This window comes from Lissotriton helveticus, chromosome 5_1 (assembly GCF_964261635.1).
Source record: "Lissotriton helveticus chromosome 5_1, aLisHel1.1, whole genome shotgun sequence".
Lineage (NCBI taxonomy): Eukaryota > Metazoa > Chordata > Amphibia > Caudata > Salamandridae > Lissotriton > Lissotriton helveticus.
Window position 1 is genome coordinate 1,533,581,437 of NC_136065.1, and position 18,539 is coordinate 1,533,599,975.

At 51.8% G+C, this 18,539-nt stretch overlaps 1 protein-coding gene across 4 annotated transcripts in view; it reads right to left on the reverse strand.

Annotated features, from left to right (window-relative positions):
- SRGAP2 (SLIT-ROBO Rho GTPase activating protein 2) overlaps positions 1 to 18,539 on the reverse strand; it is a 532,947-nt gene that overhangs the window by 114,178 nt on the left and 400,230 nt on the right. For all 4 annotated transcript variants that reach the window (XM_078644579.1, XM_078644580.1, XM_078644582.1 and 1 more), the window contains 2 exons: positions 12,250 to 12,277; positions 11,298 to 11,325 (listed from right to left, as the gene is read on the reverse strand). In XM_078644579.1, the coding sequence (XP_078500705.1) occupies positions 11,298 to 11,325; positions 12,250 to 12,277 (56 nt within the window). The remainder of the gene's footprint in view (positions 1 to 11,297; positions 11,326 to 12,249; positions 12,278 to 18,539) is intronic.

Below are 18,539 nucleotides of genomic sequence, written 5' to 3' on the forward strand. Positions count from 1 at the left end.
GCACCAGAAAGCATACTGAAGTTTAAGTCCGTCACTCCAAAGGACTCACACTTCAATATGTGTCCCAGTGCACACAGATAGGGCGGGGTGGAATAAGTGCATTCACTGTTTAAAACCGAGCAGCTGTTTCTCCATTCTGCACAAAAATATGCCTGGAAAGCTCTACTTTAAGACACAGAGGCCCTCTGCGAGGACCTCAGTCGAGGCACTCATTCCTGGCTTGAACATTTAAACAGTAGGACACACGTGAGTGGATTAAACTGACCCATCTCCGGATAAATGGAACATTCTAGAAAACCTTAATTGCCAGAAGATTTTTTTAACCGATTCCCACGTTTTTCAATGACGCGGTTTGCCTTATTCTATTAACTCCGATAGAGATCTGACTTAGATGAGGAGGGGCACTTCATCTTTTGGATAAAATGAGGAGTCATTTGCATCATCAATTCAGACAGTAATGTATATGGGGCCTGCGAGAGCGGCAGAAAGGGGCGGTGCTTGGAATCGCGGCTGTTGCCGGCCAAGCAGCATCACTTGGGCTCCGGCAACGGCCCAAGACCAACACTTCTCCCGCTGCTGCTCGAGCGTGACATTTCATCAAAGGGGCCGGGTCTACCCAGCGCCCCGTGAATCGCCCACATCTGCGTCTCATTACCGACAGGGGTGCACAGCGCGTGCCTCCGCTTGGCCAGACCGAGCGAGCGAGGAAAGCCCCGCTATGGCTCCCTCCTCGAGATCAAACCGCAATCAGGGCGCAAAAAAGGAGCCAGGCAAGGAATGGAAACAACTACCAATCCACAGCCAGTCTTCATACATACCAATAGACCCGATTCAATCGGGACATTCCCGATTTTGCAAGCCAAGATGTGCTTACTTTTAGCTGTCTCCCGCATGAAATTGCCTCATTTTCAATAGAAATAAATGGGGAAAATACAATCTTCCGATTCCCCCCCCCCCCCCCCCAAAAAAAAATCTCCCACTTTCCGGTCTTAAAATGTTGACGTGTGTGTCTTGGTCAACTCGGCGTAAGTATCTGGTGATTTAAACGTTCAATTGTCCTGCAGTGGAAATAATGACAGGTTTACGTTTGACAGCTCAGGTGAATCACCACTAGATGGCTGCCGCTAAGAGGCACAGCCCTGACTGTCTCAGAGGGGAGGCGTCACGCGCGCTGGTGGATGTGGGGTCGCGTCACGCGCGCTGGTGGATGTGGGGTTAAACCTTAATTGTACACATGCCTGTGGGAGGAGCAGTGGAGACTGCTCCTTGCTCGGGAGAAAGAGCCCCCAATAACACTCACTGAAAAGGCCAACAGGTCCTGCCTTTCGAATGCAAGAGTAGAAGTAAAAGATTACCCGAAAACACGTCCGCACACACAGTTGTCAACTTGGATTTTTTTCTCTCTCTAAAGCAGAACAAAAATCATTCCAAGCATGGTGCTGGAGCGTGCAGATGTGTGCTAAATAACGACAGCCATCTTGTATTTTTGTGTCGTACTGGATTCTTAATGTACCATTACAATTTGGCAGACAGATTTTTTAGAATGGTAAATAAATACATGCAGAAATGGCATGCAATAAAAAAAAAAAACACATGCGAACCCCCGGCATCAAAAGTTGTAGAAAATAAAAATAAAGAATAGAAACGGACAAGCAGGGAAGTAAATGGTCTGGCAACAGTGTAAAGCTGCTGGTCCTTCGCAAAAGTGATGTAAAAGAAACTTTAAAAAAGTTCAACAACAAAAAAAATCATCATTGAGCAGCGGTGCGACGGATGCAGTGGGGCTGGCAATCAGCAGACTGGGCTAGAGCAAGGAAAGCCGTCCAATCGCATGGAGAACAAAAAGGCAAACAAAACAATGTATTGATGTCAGCAGTGGGAGGATAAACTCATCCAAACAAAAGGATGGTATAGAAGCAGTGCTTCAGGAGCACGAAAACAAAGGGTAGGGAAACAACTGATTCAAGAGCGTTAAACTGAGATGCAATAAAGCTATCCAACTGTGAGCAAGGACCTGACCCGAGGCCCAGTTTATGCATGGCACTGTGAACAATAGGTATTTGACAACAGGGCGAGAGCTGGAACATTTAGTAGTGTAGGGGGTTGCTCGAACGTGAGGTCATGGCATGTTCCACACACATTCAAGACTATATCATACCGCAGCAGTTTGTATTAAGACCAACTCTAAAACAAGCACTGGCGTTGCCAATAGGTCTCGCAGTAGGAAAGTTGGAGCTATTACAATTGCAAATAACAATGCCTTTTATTTTTGTTTTCATTTTAAAAACATAAAGGGCTTTGTCATTTACAAAACCAATAGCTCCAACTTTCCTACTGCGAGACCTATTGTGCACTGCACAGTGTGGGTGAGAGTGGCGTTGCGTGAGTGAGTGAGTGAGTGGCGTTGCGTGAGTGGGTGAGTGAGTGGCGTTGCGTGAGTGAGTGAGTGAGTGGGGTTGCGTGAGTGGGTGAGTGAGTGGCGTTGCGTGAGTGAGTGAGTGAGTGGGGTTGCGTGAGTGGGTGAGTGAGTGGGGTTGCGTGAGTGGGGTTGCGTGAGTGGGTGAGTGAGTGGGGTTGCGTGAGTGGGGTTGCGTGAGTGGGGTTGCGTGAGTGGGGTTGCGTGAGTGGGTGGGGTTGCGTGAGTGGGGTTGCGTGAGTGGGTCAGTGAGTGAGTGGGGTTGCGTGAGTGAGTGGGGTTGCGTGCGTGAGTGAGTGGGGTTGCGTGAGTGAGTGAGTGAGTGGGGTTGCGTGAGTGAGTGAGTGGGGTTGCGTGAGTGAGTGAGTGGGGTTGCGTGAGTGAGTGAGTGGGGTTGCGTGAGTGAGTGAGTGGGGTTGCGTGAGTGAGTGAGTGAGTGGGGTTGCGTGAGTGAGTGAGTGGGGTTGCGTGAGTGAGTGAGTGGGGTTGCGTGAGTGAGTGAGTGGGGTTGCGTGAGTGAGTGAGTGAGTGAGTGGGTGAGTGAGTGAGTGGGGTTGCGTGAGTGGGTGAGTGAGTGGGTGGGTGGGGATGCGTGAGTGGGTGAGTGAGTGGGTGGGTGGGGTTGCGTGAGTGGGTGAGTGAGTGGGTGGGGTTGCGTGGGTGAGTGAGTGGGGGTGGGTGAGTGAGTGGCGTGGGTGGGTGAGTGAGTGACGTGGGTGAGTGGGGTTGTGTGAGTGAGTGGGGTTGCGTGAGTGAGTGGGGTTGCGTGAGTGAGTGGGGTTGCGTGAGTGGGGTTGCGTGGGTGAGTGGGGTTGCGTGGGTGAGTGGGGTTGAGTGAGTGAGTGGGGTTGAGTGAGTGAGTGAGTGGGGTTGCGTGAGTGAGTGAGTGGGGTTGCGTGAGTGAGTGGGGTTGCGTGAGTGAGTGGGGTTGCGTGAGTGAGTGGGGTTGCGTGAGTGAGTGGGGTTGCGTGAGTGAGTGAGTCAGTGGGTGAGTGAGTGAGTGGGGTTGCGTGAGTGGGTGAGTGAGTGGGTGGGTGGGGTTGCGTGAGTGGGTGAGTGAGTGGGTGGGTGGGGTTGCGTGAGTGGGTGAGTAAGTGGGTGGGGTTGCGTGAGTGGGGTTGCGTGGGTGAGTGAGTGAGTGGGGTTGCGTGGGTGAGTGAGTGAGTGAGTGGGGTTGCGTGAGTGAGTGAGTGGGGTTGCGTGAGTGAGTGAGTGGGGTTGCGTGAGTGAGTGAGTGGGGTTGCGTGGGTGAGTGAGTGAGTGGGGTTGCGTGGGTGAGTGAGTGAGTGAGTGGGGTTGCGTGGGTGAGTGAGTGGGGTTGCGTGGGTGAGTGAGTGAGTGAGTGGGGTTGCGTGGGTGAGTGAGTGGGGTTGCGTGGGTGAGTGAGAGAGGGGTTGCGTGGGTGAGTGAGTGGGGGTGGGTGAGTGAGTGGCGTGGGTGGGTGAGTGAGTGGCGTGGGTGAGTGGGGTTGTGTGAGTGAGTGGGGTTGCGTGAGTGAGTGGGGTTGCGTGAGTGAGTGGGGTTGCGTGAGTGAGTGGGGTTGCGTGAGTGAGTGGGGTTGCGTGGGTGAGTGGGGTTGCGTGAGTGAGTGAGTGGGGTTGCGTGCGTGAGTGAGTGGGGTTGAGTGAGTGAGTGGGGTTGCGTGCGTGAGTGAGTGGGGTTGCGTGAGTGAGTGGGGTTGCGTGAGTGAGTGGGGTTGCGTGAGTGAGTGGGGTTGCGTGAGTGAGTGGGGTTGCGTGAGTGAGTGGGGTTGCGTGAGTGAGTGGGGTTGCGTGAGTGAGTGAGTGGGTGAGTGAGTGAGTGGGGTTGCGTGAGTGGGTGAGTGAGTGGGTGGGGTTGCGTGAGTGGGTGAGTGAGTGGGTGGGTGGGGTTGCGTGAGTGGGTGAGTGAGTGGGTGGGGTTGCGTGAGTGGGGTTGCGTGGGTGAGTGAGTGAGTGGGGTTGTGTGGGTGAGTGAGTGGGGTTGCGTGAGTGAGTGAGTGGGGTTGCGTGAGTGAGTGAGTGGGGTTGCGTGGGTGAGTGAGTGAGTGGGGTTGCGTGGGTGAGTGAGTGAGTGAGTGGGGTTGCGTGGGTGAGTGAGTGAGTGAGTGGGGTTGCGTGGGTGAGTGAGTGGGGTTGCGTGGGTGAGTGAGAGAGGGGTTGCGTGGGTGAGTGAGTGGCGTGGGTGGGTGAGTGAGTGGCGTGGGTGAGTGGGGTTGTGTGAGTGAGTGGGGTTGCGTGAGTGAGTGGGGTTGCGTGAGTGAGTGGGGTTGCGTGAGTGAGTGGGGTTGCGTGAGTGAGTGAGTGGGGTTGCGTGAGTGAGTGAGTGGGGTTGCGTGGGTGAGTGAGTGGGGTTGCGTGAGTGAGTGAGTGGGGTTGCGTGGGTGAGTGAGTGAGTGAGTGGGGTTGCGTGGGTGAGTGAGTGAGTGAGTGGGGTTGCGTGGGTGAGTGAGTGAGTGAGTGGGGTTGCGTGGGTGAGTGAGTGGGGTTGCGTGGGTGAGTGAGAGAGGGGTTGCGTGGGTGAGTGAGTGGCGTGGGTGGGTGAGTGAGTGGCGTGGGTGAGTGGGGTTGCGTGAGTGAGTGGGGTTGCGTGAGTGAGTGGGGTTGCGTGAGTGAGTGAGTGGGGTTGCGTGAGTGAGTGAGTGGGGTTGCGTGAGTGAGTGAGTGGGGTTGCGTGAGTGAGTGAGTGGGGTTGCGTGAGTGAGTGAGTGGGGTTGCGTGAGTGAGTGAGTGGGGTTGCGTGAGTGAGTGAGTGGGGTTGCGTGAGTGAGTGAGTGGGGTTGCGTGAGTGAGTGGGGTTGCGTGAGTGAGTGGGGTTGCGTGAGTGAGTGGGGTTGCGTGAGTGAGTGGGGTTGCGTGAGTGAGTGGGGTTGCGTGAGTGAGTGGGGTTGCGTGAGTGAGTGGGGTTGCGTGAGTGAGTGGGGTTGCGTGAGTGAGTGGGGTTGCGTGAGTGAGTGGGGTTGCGTGAGTGAGTGGGGTTGCGTGGGTGAGTGGGGTTGCGTGGGTGAGTGAGTGAGTGGGGTTGCGTGGGTGAGTGAGTGAGTGGGGTTGCGTGGGTGAGTGAGTGAGTGGGGTTGCGTGGGTGAGTGAGTGAGTGGGGTTGCGTGGGTGAGTGGCGTGGGTGGGTGAGTGAGTGGCGTGGGTGGGTGAGTGAGTGGCGTGAGTGGGTGAGTGAGTGAGTGGGGTTGTGTGAGTGAGTGGGGTTGCGTGAGTGAGTGGGGTTGCGTGAGTGAGTGGGGTTGCGTGAGTGAGTGGGGTTGCGTGAGTGAGTGGGGTTGCGTGAGTGAGTGGGGTTGCGTGGGTGAGTGGGGTTGCGTGGGTGAGTGGGGTTGCGTGGGTGAGTGGGGTTGCGTGAGTGAGTGGGGTTGCGTGAGTGAGTGGGGTTGCGTGAGTGAGTGGGGTTGCGTGAGTGAGTGGGGTTGCGTGAGTGAGTGGGGTTGCGTGAGTGAGTGGGGTTGCGTGAGTGAGTGGGGTTGCGTGAGTGAGTGGGGTTGCGTGGGTGAGTGGGGTTGCGTGGGTGAGTGGGGTTGCATGAGTGAGTGGGGTTGCGTGAGTGAGTGGGGTTGCGTGAGTGAGTGGGGTTGCGTGAGTGAGTGGGGTTGCGTGAGTGAGTGGGGTTGCGTGAGTGAGTGGGGTTGCGTGAGTGAGTGGGGTTGCGTGAGTGAGTGGGGTTGCGTGAGTGAGTGGGGTTGCGTGAGTGAGTGGGGTTGCGTGAGTGAGTGGGGTTGCGTGAGTGAGTGGGGTTGCGTGAGTGAGTGGGGTTGCGTGAGTGAGTGGGGTTGCGTGGGTGAGTGAGTGAGTGGGGTTGCGTGGGTGAGTGAGTGAGTGGGGTTGCGTGGGTGAGTGAGTGAGTGGGGTTGCGTGGGTGAGTGAGTGAGTGGGGTTGCGTGGGTGAGTGGCGTGGGTGAGTGGCGTGAGTGGGTGAGTGAGTGAGTGGGGTTGCATGAGTGAGTGAGTGGGGTTGGGTGAGTGAGTGGGGTTGCGTGAGTGAGTGGGGTTGCGTGAGTGAGTGGGGTTGCGTGAGTGAGTGGGGTTGCGTGAGTGAGTGAGTGGGGTTGAGTGAGTGAGTGGGTGGGGTTGAGTGAGTGAGTGGGTGAGTGAGTGAGTGGGGTTGCGTGAGTGGGTGAGTGAGTGAGTGGGGTTGCGTGAGTGGGTGAGTGAGTGAGTGGGGTTGCGTGAGTGAGTGGGGTTGCATGAGTGAGTGGGGTTGCGTGAGTGAGTGGGGTTGCGTGAGTGAGTGGGGTTGGGTGAGTGAGTGGGGTTGGGTGAGTGAGTGGGGTTGGGTGAGTGAGTGGGGTTGCGTGAGTGAGTGAGTGGGGTTGAGTGAGTGAGTGAGTGAGTGAGTGGGTGAGTGAGTGAGTGGGTGAGTGGGTGAGTGAGTGGGTGAGTGAGTGGGGTTGCGTGAGTGGGTGAGTGAGTGAGTGGGGTTGCGTGAGTGGGTGAGTGAGTGAGTGGGGTTGCGTGAGTGGGTGAGTGAGTGAGTGGGGTTGCGTGAGTGGGTGAGTGAGTGGGGTTGCGTGAGTGAGTGAGTGGGTGAGAAAGTGGGGTTGCGTGGGTGAGTGAGTGGGGTTGCGTGAGTGCGTGGGTGAGTGAGTGGGGGTGAGTGAGTGGGTGAGTGAGTGAGTGGGGTTGCGTGAGTGGGTGAGTGAGTGGGTGGGGTTGCGTGAGTGGGGTTGCGTGAGTGGGTGAGTGAGTGGGGTTGCGTGAGTGGGTGAGTGAGTGAGTGGGGTTGCGTGAGTGGGTGAGTGAGTGAGTGGGGTTGCGTGGGTGAGTGAGTGAGTGGGGTTGCGTGGGTGAGTGAGTGAGTGGGGTTGCGTGGGTGAGTGAGTGAGTGGGGTTGCGTGGGTGAGTGAGTGAGTGGCGTGGGTGAGTGGCGTGGGTGAGTGGCGTGGGTGAGTGGCGTGGGTGAGTGGCGTGGGTGAGTGGCGTGGGTGAGGGGCGTGGGAGAGGGGCGTTGGAGAGGGGCGTGGGAGAGGGGCGTGGCGTGGGTGAGGGGCGTGGGTGAGGGGCGTGGCGTGGGTGAGGGGCGTGGGTGAGGGGCGTGGCGTGGGTGAGGGGCGTGGGTGAGGGGCGTGGGTGAGGGGCGTGGGTGAGGGGCGTGGCGTGGGTGAGGGGCGTGGCGTGGGTGAGGGGCGTGGCGTGGGTGAGGGGCGTGGCGTGTGTGAGTGGCATTGCGTGTGTGAGTGGCGTTGCGTGTGTGAGTGGTGTTGCTTGGGTGAGTGGCGTTGCGTGGGTGAGTGTGGCATTGCGTGGGTGAGTGTGGCAGTGCATGGGTGAGTGTGGCATTGCGTGGGTGATAGTGGGCTTGCGTGGGTGATAGTGGGCTTGTGTGGGTGTGAGTGGCGTTGCGTGTCTGAAAGTGGTGCTGTGTGGGTGAAAGTGGCACTGCGTGGGTGTGAGTGGCTTTGCGTGAGTGAGTGAGTGAGTGAGTGGCGTTGCGTGGGTGAGTGGCGTTGCATGTGTGAGTGGCGTTGCATGTGTGAGTGGCGTTGCGTGGGTGAGTGGCGTTGCGTGGGTGAGTGGCGTTGCGTGGGTGAGTGGCGTTGCGTGGGTGAGTGGCGTTGCGTGGGTGAGTGGCGTTGCGTGGGTGAGTGGCGTTGCGTGGGTGAGTGGCGTTGCGTGGGTGAGTGGTGTTGCGTGAGTGAGTTGCGTTGCGTGAGTGAGTTGCGTTGCGTGTGTGAGTGGTGTTGCTTGGGTGAGTGGCGGTGAGTGGTGTTGCGTGGGTGAGTGGTGTTGCGTGTGTGGTGTTGCGTGTGTGTGCATCAGCTAAGCCAACCAAACGTAAATATTCTGCGTGCAGTGGAGCGCGAAGGGCAGCACGAAGAGCAGCACGAGTCTCTAATGTAAAATAAATACGCTGTGAGTAGTGAAGCGTGAAGGAGACCTCGAGCCTTCAAACTGAAAGGGAAAAGGCGCGAGGATCAAAAAGCGACGAATATCTCATGCTGGAAACACATTATATGAAATGCTACTGCTGCTAATTAAATATAAATAAAAAGTGTTTAGGGAGTCACGGCTGCCGAGAGTAACAAGGCAGTGCTGGGAGGGGGGCTGCGCACCAACTGAAGTGCTCTGGTTGCACGGCCTGCGGCCGTGTGAAGTGATAAGACTTTGAAGTATGTCACGGCGCCTGAGGGGAGAGCAGAGAGAAGAGAAGGCGACATGCTGTGACGGAGGTGTGAGAGGTCTGGCAGGGAACAGATGGCCTGGCCGTGAAGCAGGGGGCGGGGCAGCGCTGGGGAAGCCTGTGGGAGGGTGATTGATGCATTTGATGTGGAGAGGGAGGAGAGCCTTTTGCGAGCCTTGTGCTGGAGAAATGCTGCCTGGTGCACCTTTTGTTAAGTAGAGTCTAAAAAAGCATTTTAAATGCACTAAAGATTTATCAAGTCCCACTCTTAAAAGGCGGAGTGCTGCTACGGGCTGGGGAGGGGGGAGGAGAAATTAAAGGAAAGGCTGTGTTTGCGGGGAGAGAGAGGGGAGGTGCTGGTGTGGGAGGAGTGCTGCTACGGCAAGGCTGTGTTTGCGGGGAGAGAGAGGGGAGGTGCTGGTGTGGGAGGGGGGAGGTGCTGGTGTGGGAGGAGTGCTGCTACGGCACAGCTGTGTTTGCGGGGAGAGAGAGGGGAGGTGCTGGTGTGGGAGGGGGGAGTTGCTGGTGTCGGAGGAGTGCTGCTAGGGGAGGAGAAGCCCTGGCCGTGAATGCTCGTGCATGTTTGCTCACGTGATTCACGTGAACTGCAAGAAAACCGCGGCTGAAAGCCCTTTGGTTTGACGAGGATTTTGCCGACTTGAATTCTCGCTCCGCTCGATGCGCATGCGCGCATCGATAGGTCGCGAGACCTAAACAGAGTGCGACATTCAACGTGCAAAAATGACTCCTAAGTAACCACCTGGAAGAAACTAACCGCATTAGGGTGAATCAATGATCCCAGGAGAACAGAGCTATGCAATGCCCTGGGCTCGCCTCTCGTTCTGAACAATATGACACACCAGAGTGCACAGAGAGCCATGCAACCCCACTATGAAGGGGTTGTTCTTTTAATGGAGATGGAAGCTGGACGGGCTCTCCTTCTACATCCCCAACCGCCAGCTACGCTTCGCCGACCTCTCACTCGCCACCGTCCTGTGCATCTGAAGAACAACCACCGGTGGGAGATCCTTCTCCCACCTCGCCGCCAAGACATGGAACAACCTCCCACTGAGCCTAAGACAGACCCAAGACCTGCTGACCTTCAGGGGATACTCAAGACCTGGCTGTTCGATCAGTAGCTACTCAGACTAATGAGGGGTCACATTTTGAGGCTGTAAGGAGAGACCTAGGCTCAGGCTACCTATGGCAGGGCTACACAAATTGCCCCTAAAACGATGTCCTGGAGTAACCCCCCTTGGCTATGGGGAGCGACTGAATGCCTGATAGCAGTCTATCAGAGTTAGTGGTATAGCCCATTTCCTTATCAATAGGGGGTGGTCCACTGAGCCCACAGTGGAAAACCACTATAGACCTCCATAAGAGGAACTGTGTGTGTGTATAAAAAAACCTTTTATAAAGAATGTATAAATGTAATGTGGTTCACCACATACTCTGCTGGGTGGGTGGGTTGGGTGGGTGGGTGGGTGTGCAGCATTCAGTCTACTGAGACCTGTGAGAGTTTGTGTCTTGCTGGAGTCTGGAATAGTTGTGGTAAAGAGGGAGTAAAGCGGTTGATAAACCAACGAAGAAAATAGGGGGTAGAGAAAAAAGCAGTGGGCACTGGCTACCAAAGGAGGTAATTGGGCACCCCCCTGGGGAATCGATTATAGACCGCTATAAGTCAAGCCTAAACAATAAGAAGGTGTAGAAAGGGGACTATTCAGTGAAGGCAAATGGTGGATAGTATTGGGATAGCACAAAATACCTCAAAGGTGCTCCTTGGGTACAAAGAAAGTAGTGTTCAGGCATTTCCTTATACTATATTCTGTTTGAATAGCTGAGGGCAACTGGAAAAAGTAAAGATAGGAGACCTAAAGAAAAGCCTTGATCAGGGCTGCAACTTGGTCAGTAAGATGGGGGGAGCTTTAGATCTTCTAACAATCATGCTGGCATATCATGGACAAAATACATTATATAAGAAGCACGGCATGATGGGTGGTCTTAAGATGCACTCGAAAGGGAGAGGAGTGTAGATTGTTAGGGGTACATAAAGCTCATCATTTTGTGCAATTACAAAAAAATGGTAAAACCTTTAAAACAGAGACGAGTGTGTGTGCGCGCATGTATAACCCACGCTGTGGGGACTGGCTTGGTCCTCATATCGTGTGTTAACCTAGTCAGAACCTGACAAACACTATCTATGTGTGGACCGGTGCATTAGGAGGACCGGTCCTATAGTGAGTTTAGGTACTTTAGAGCGAGTGTATCAAAAAACTAAAAGTGCAGTTATATTTGCCTTGGTCCGATTTGTAACCTTCCCTACTATCAAAGCGTGCTTGGGGTTAGAATAGTAAATACACACTTCATTACAGGCAATGGCTGGTCCTCATAATAATAGGTATGTGTGCGTGTACAGGGGGTGTGTGTTTAAGGGGTGTGTGTGTGTGTGTATGTTTGTAAATCCCAGATGAAACCAGAGAGACGCCTCACCTTACCAGACTGAAAGCACATGTACCCATCTATTTATTAGAGAATATATTTATTGGGGCGGGGGGAGACACTCTTACACCCCCTCCCCCTAAAGCTAAGCACCTGTGCTTGATGTCCGATTATTGTGAGAGAGAGCTGGTGGGGGTTGGGCAGTGTAACTTATAAGTGAACTCATTCTTCGTAGTACTGGTACATTAATAACTCATCTGAGAAAAAAATGTATTCATATAAAGCACCAAAAACAGACAAACCCATCTTGGTTATGTGTAGGCCCATGAGTCCTCACCTGCTTCCTCACAGTAGAACTTCTCCTGCTATTGGTGGTGAATCCAGAACATTCCGAAGACATAGCAAGGATATAAAAAAAAAAGAATGTTACACAAAGTAATGCACGAAGGCAGTTGTTTCTTTAACTACAAAGGCAACATGGCAGGAACCAGCTCCCTCTTACCTTTGAGAGTCTATATACATAAGGGTGCTGCTATAACAGAGGTCACGTGTCAATAGCAAAGAGAAGGAGCTTCCCCTAGACATACAAAATAGGCACAACATGGACCGCAGAAGTGCAAGCTTCCCTCTCATACAGAATAGGTACAGAACAGAAGGCAGCCGTGCCATCTCCAAAGTATGTGACTTCCAAAGCATGAACCTAGCTACAAAGCGACAGGCAGATGTACACAATATACAGACGTGAAAGCAGACAAAACAGGTGAGAGCAATCGCCCAGCATCAAGATTGGGGATTAACTCTCGAGAGGAAATGACAGTGCTTAATTTGAGCTGGTGGGGGCCAGTGGGGATCACTAGCACTCATTTTTGGGGACCACCACTTGATTGTCCTGATCGGACATTTCCTGAGAGCAAGAGGGAGAAAAACACACAAAAGAGAAAGGAGGAGGAGGAAGAAAAAGACGGAAAAAGTTACAAAGGGAGAAAGCAGGAACCTGCGAGGGTGAGATAAAAGGCCATGGCGTAGTGGATTTGAGGCATGAGGTGGGGTCAGGACGACGCATTTGGCGCCAGGCATCTGAACATAGATTTGGGGACCAGCACTTTTTTTTCTCCTTTCTTTTAAACAAATTATTCACTGGGGGAAGAGTGCTGGGTGAGGTTTGTAGAGAACACCAGGAGTGGCCAGCTGTGGGTGGAGAGAGGCAGGGTGGTGGGCAGGAGTACAACAGGTACAGACAGAAGCAGTATACATCTAGGTTGTTTTGAAATGAAGGCATCGTTGCTTACCTGGCAAGGGAGCATTCGGACCTCTGACCTGGGAAAGAAAAGCAAAGACAGTGTAACACCCAAAGAACAAATCCACCTGCAACCGCTACTCCTAGAGCATTCTGAGGACATGATGACCACACTAAAGTGAAGGCACTAAAAAGCAGAGATCACACCAGTGAGGGGAGCTTGAAAGCAGAGGCCTCACTGGACAGAAGCCCAAACAAACCATTACACTTATCTGGGACGCCAACACACCAATAAGGAAGGGGGAGGGGCAATAGTGACATTACTACCCCATTCGATAACAAGGTGGTAAGATCACAGCGCAGGCAAAAGGGGCAGTGACTTCAGCTGCAAGAGCACTGCACATCACATAATTTTGGGAGTGGAGGTCAGAGGTCGCGTACATTCACAGAGTTATAGTCTTCTTCACACTCAGTAATGTTTCATTGGAGTAAAAAGATTCCCAGCAAACACTTGTAAGGAAAAGAGGGGGGTAGGCCTGCACACTGTACAAATCCGAGAGGCGCCAGGCAGGGTCACACTTTAAGCCCTCCCTCCCACCTTCAATGTGCGATAGGGGGAAGGGCACGAGAGAAGAGTCAGAGAGAGCGAGAGAGGAGAAGAGGGCGAGGGGGGTGCAAATGGATAAAGGAAGAGAAAGTTGTGGGAAGGGACTCGGGGCATAGCTTTGGTGTTGCGTTGTTTGGGGGTGTGACAGTCCTCTAAATAAATGCAATCTTGTCTTGGTAGTTGGGTCTGCGGGCTCTGCTATGTTTGTATTGGAGTGCCTTCAGATCAAATGCAAAGAGGTCTTTCATATTTAAAAATTTACTTTCGTCCTCATTTCACGGAGAGAATAGGATTTTGCTTTTTTTTGTAGGGCTAAATGGTTCCTGTTCAGCCCGGATTGAGGGGAGCACTAAGATATGGACAGAGTTTAAGAGCACGGGGAGTCTTATTAGTAGTCATGGAGCCTCTGAAAATCGGTAGGTATCCTGTTTAGACTCTACGCAGTTGTCTTTGCAATGAACGAAGCACCTCAGGTCTTTAGTCACAATTGGTGATGGTAGGAACCAAGAAGTACCTTGTTTAGACACAGAGTGGGTTACTTCTATGACCTTAGCACTGCAGTCCTTCAGTTGCACTTGGTGATGGCAGGTCAATACTTGGGGTGATCAGCGTCACTGTCCTGGCGCACTGTGTGGATGTATACGGGAAAGATAGAGATGTATATAGTCTTTGTATATATGTAAATATAGGTTTCTATTGATGTTTTAGATATTGCTTTAACCCTTGTCCTGAGGAGGCCAGAAGAAATGGACGGCTGAAACGGGTCCGCGTCGACAGCTTTTATATAGAGGAGTCACCACTAATGCAAACGTGTTGAATTATTTAGAAGCACAATTCTGAAAGGATAGGGAGGTGTTGTACCTCGTGTGCTAGAAGGACTACCTCTAAGTGTATCACTCCAATATTATGGGTGAACACTGGTGTTTCAAATTTCTTGTTAGGGTATTGGAGAAACTGTTATATATATATATATATATATATATATATATATACATACCACACCAAAGAGTTCGCTTCAACTCGAGCCGCTTCCGGCGACGGGCCGTGGCGGGTCAGCGACGCCCAATATTCCAACAAATCTGTCGTATTCATGTTACCTCCACAGAACAACAGACCACGGCACCACAAATGCTTTCCAGAAGAAATGTATTCAATAGGCAATCCCTCTACGCGTTTCGGAAAACTCAGTTTCCTTGTTCACGAGAACAAGGAAACGGAGTTTGTATATTTTGTGTTGGGCATTGTGTGTGTGTGTATATATATGTATGTGTATATATATATATATATATATATATATATATATGTATGTGTATATATATATATATATATATATATATATATATATATATATATATATATATATATATATATATATATAGTTTTATGTCTTTTGATCAATTTATTTTTGAAGTGATTTGTGGGTCAAAGACTGGTCCAATGGCATGTGTGTGAAATTAAATCAATTATAACTTGTGTGTAAAACGATACAGTAACGTCAGGCTAATTAATTGTACCCTTACCGAGAATAAGTGTGATATTCATCCCTCCATACTTCTTTGTTATTCATCTACTTGATGTCCTTTGCCCAGGTATAGGAGGGTCATTTGGGCATATCCCTGGTTTACTTTTTCCCTTTCTTCTTTTTTTGAGTCAGAAACTTAAAGCTATATGGTGACCAATAGGGGACAGGATGTGGCCTAATGTCTAGGGTGGTCGACCTTCAAGCTGGGGAACCAGGTTAGAGTTTCGGCAGGGATGCTCAACATCTTGTGATTCAGGGCAAATCACTTAATCTCCCAGTGGCTAACAAAAAAAAATTAATGTGTCCACCTGTAACACAACTAGTGCTCATGTAAAGCGCTACGATACCTTCGGGTCAAGTTGGCACTATATACACACACACACAAACCGTTTTTTTCCAACAAGAACAATTCCACGCGCACTCACGGATATAGTTGGTCTCCAGTTTCTTTATTTTTCTGACAACAACATTTGAAGACAATCCAACGCAGCCCAATGCGTTTTGGTCTCTCGTCGAAGACCTTGATCACAGGTCAAACAAAGCGCTGCAATTCTACCAACATTGTATGCTATCAAGGATTAGTTACATCACTTCCTTTAGTACAGTGCTTTGCATTGTGGTAGGTGTAATGTATGTATTTAGAACCCACCTATATGTGAAAACTCCCAAGCGTCAAAGGTGTACGTTTTACATAAATTTATCCGAAGGGGATTTACTCCAATACATTGCTGGCGCAAAACTCTGACCATTTCCAATGTGGGAAAGGGTCAGTTAGGAGCTTATGAATTCCCAGCAACTCCCAAGTTGGAGGGCAATGACAAACTCTCATGGTAAATCATGGTTGATCACCCACTCCACATTCCTTGTACAGGGTTTCCCATTACATAAATGTACAAAGTTGTGACGGACAATTATGCAGTAGAAAATGCTAGCTATCTTTTGGTGGAAAACCTGACTTTGTGAATTGTCAACATATTACAGGTCGGAGGAGCGGATTGCAAATATCAATGGTCCTCCTTTCTTATATTATTTGGGCATGGGGGAGTGTGAGATGGGACAGAACGACAGACACCCTCCTGGACCTTTCTTACACAGAGGGCACATGTTGCGTTGCCTGTTTGCGCCATGGAGCACATTTAAATAGGTGCGCCCTATTACAGAGAATGCCCTGCGGTGATGGACAGCCGTGAACTTGTGCTGCGGTGGGGGCAGCGCACTCAAGTGAAATGTGGAGCAGCAGCTTTGTAGCCGCTCTGTGTTTCACTGTGCAGACAGCAATCCGCCTGCACTTTGAGGAGGGGTTAGAGATCTCTTTGCCGCAGATGTAATGAGTGATTACACCAGCCTGCAAGGAGATATCTGGGGGGTGGGGAGAGAATCCATGGTCCCCCCTTTCAACCTCCAGAGGGGCGCACTGACTGCCACCTTTTTGTAGCGCACCTTCAGTGCGCCTAATGACAGCCTTTGCATTTACGCTCACGTTCTTACTATGGTGCGGAGGCAGAAAGATTCCCTCATTTGCATGGGGTCACAGCCCAGGCAAACGAGGGAAGGCCCCTTGAGATAGTGCGCGTACATGTAGCTCCCGCGCTATCAGTATTACAGAAGGGGCCGCACAAGTGTCTGCGGCCCCTTCAGCAATACCAAAGAGCACCGTGGGGAGGGGGGGGGGGAGGGGGAGAGGAAGCCACATGCTAATTGCGCCCCTGGGCCACTTTCTGGAATCCGTCCCCAGGTATTTTATACATAATATGGCAGTGCTGGAGTGCGAGCTAAAATCAGCCCTGGGGAGTGTTTAGCCTCAGTCCCTTACTGCAGCAAGTGAGCCCCACACTAGAGTAAAACCCTCTGCAGGACGCCTGGAACAAATCTGGAGCTTAACTACTTGACAGCACAGTTTGCCAAAAATATTCACTGGATGCAAGCCCATGTGTCCAATTAAAAAAGAAAACAATGTCAGAAAGCCGCACCCACAGGTTTCCGCCCTCTCTTGGGTCCTGTACCGCTTGGTCAGCTCACCCTGCCGTCCAGTGCTGTGAGGCTGGGAATGTGAGCAGATCACGGGGACACAGTGATTCGTTCTGTGGAGCATGTCATTGGGACAGAGTGGTTGGATCTGTGGAGCATTTTACTTGGACAGAGTGATTTGATTGGTTGTGTGGAGCATGTCATTGGGACAGAGTGATTGGTTGTGTGGAGCATGTCATTGGGACAGAGTGATTGGTTCCGAGGAGCTTGTCATTGGGACAGAGTGATTAGTTCTGTGGAGTTCGCGCTATATAAAACTTTATAAATAAATACAATAAATATCATTGGCACAGAGTGATTGGGTCTGTAGGGCAGATCCGGGAGACAGCGTGGGTCTGTGCAGCAGATCCGCTCTTCATACGCTGTGATGGTGGGTGTATAGTCGTGGTGTAATGTGCTTTAATATTACACACACATCGCTCGTGTAATAAATAATCGTGGTCCGCCCGCACCTCCGTAATAAAAATAAACGTGAACTGTCTCGCAGCCTGAAATGATCGGGGCTGTGGCGGTGTGAGGGTTAATGTGCCCTGCGAGGGAGCGCCCCGCCCTCCCGCGGGCACCTCTGGAGCCGCAGCAGTAAATCAGTCGCCTGTCCCGTGAAATGATTCAGCAGGCACGGGCTTTGCTTAACCTAATTGAGGATGTACATTAAGGCGTCATTAAGCACGGGCCCACCGACCATTACTCAAGCAGTCACTGCGGCAAGGGGTGGCCAGGCGCTGCTCCCAGAGGAGGAGAAATGATACCTTTCCACAGACCCGGATACAAGTGTTCCCTGAGAGTGGCAAGCAGGGAGAACGATGGGAGTCACTTGGAAAAGAACAGGACCCGCCCCTTAGCATAGGGTGACCAGACGTCCCCGTTTTCCCAGGACGGTCCCCGTTTTTAGGTCTCGCCTGTCGATGCGCATGCGCATCGAGCAAGGCGAGAGTATTGCGACTTATCTACTCTTTATCCACACTGCAAGGAATCGTGGCGATTCCTTGCAGTGCCCGTGACTTTTAAGCTCAATGCGCATGCGCATTGAGCTTAAAAGCGCGTGCACGTCCGTCTTTGTTTACCCGCTCCGCCCCCTCCCCTTCCCGCCGTGTCGCATTTCTCCTCCCCCCTCCCCTCTCTTCCCTCCGGCTTGTTTGTTTATTTGACCCGCTCCGCCCCCTCCCCTTCCCGCCGTGTCGCATTTCTCCTCCCCCATCCCCTCTCTTCCCTCCGGCTTGTTTGTTTATTTGACCCGCTCCGCCCCCTCCCCTTCCCGCCGTGTCGCATTTCTCCTCCCCCTCCCCTCTCTTCCCTCCGTTTTGTTAAAGTCCGTCGCTATGCTACTTGCCCTATCCAAATGGCTCTGAAGTGCCAGACAGCGGAACAACTTGAATTAGTCACTGACAAAGTCGATAGGTCGCTACCATGTTCCTTCAAAGAAGTTTTTGCGTGCTTTGCATGTACGTGTGATTCACAAGAGAAATCGGGGCTCGACGGTGCCTAGTTTGCACAAGTCTGCCTCCCGCTGTGGGTCGGCCCGATGAGAAGAGCTGCGCTGATTGGCAAAGTGTCCCCTCTACATTGTTAGTTGAGCCGGAGCTGTTGCGACTCAAGGTAGGAATCTGTGTGCAGCGAACTCTTATGTTTTACTACTTCGGACTGCTGATGCTTATTCTTGGGAATGTCGCACGGCGCATGCAATCTCCATAAGGTTTGGTGCTTTGAAAACTGGTGCCGAATTCCACTTTCATTCTCAGTTGCACTAAAATAGCCTTGCAGATGATGGTCACTTTTCATCTCAAACGTTTTAATGTCCTTCTATGGTTATACATATGTCTGAAAGCTCTGTTGAACTGCCAGTGCCCTTTTGCTTTTATTCTATAATTGCAATGCTTTTTAATTAACACGCCAATAAAGATGTGACACATGAAATTGTTTATGAAAAACAGCCACAGAGCACACGCTAAAAGCTGAGGCAGGCTAGGTTCAAAGTGTTTCCCCAGCAGGGCTTTAAGTGAGATGAAAACACAGGGGTGGTGGTCTCACAGAGGGCCATGGCCAAAGTAATTAAGTGCGTTGCTTAAACACACCTAAGCTAAAAATCTGTGCTTAGCATAGTGTTCCGCCCGACATGTATTTTGCAGCAATTATGGCTTGTTTTTTTTACTTGCCATTGTTTTTTAATGCGGTACTAGATCTCTCA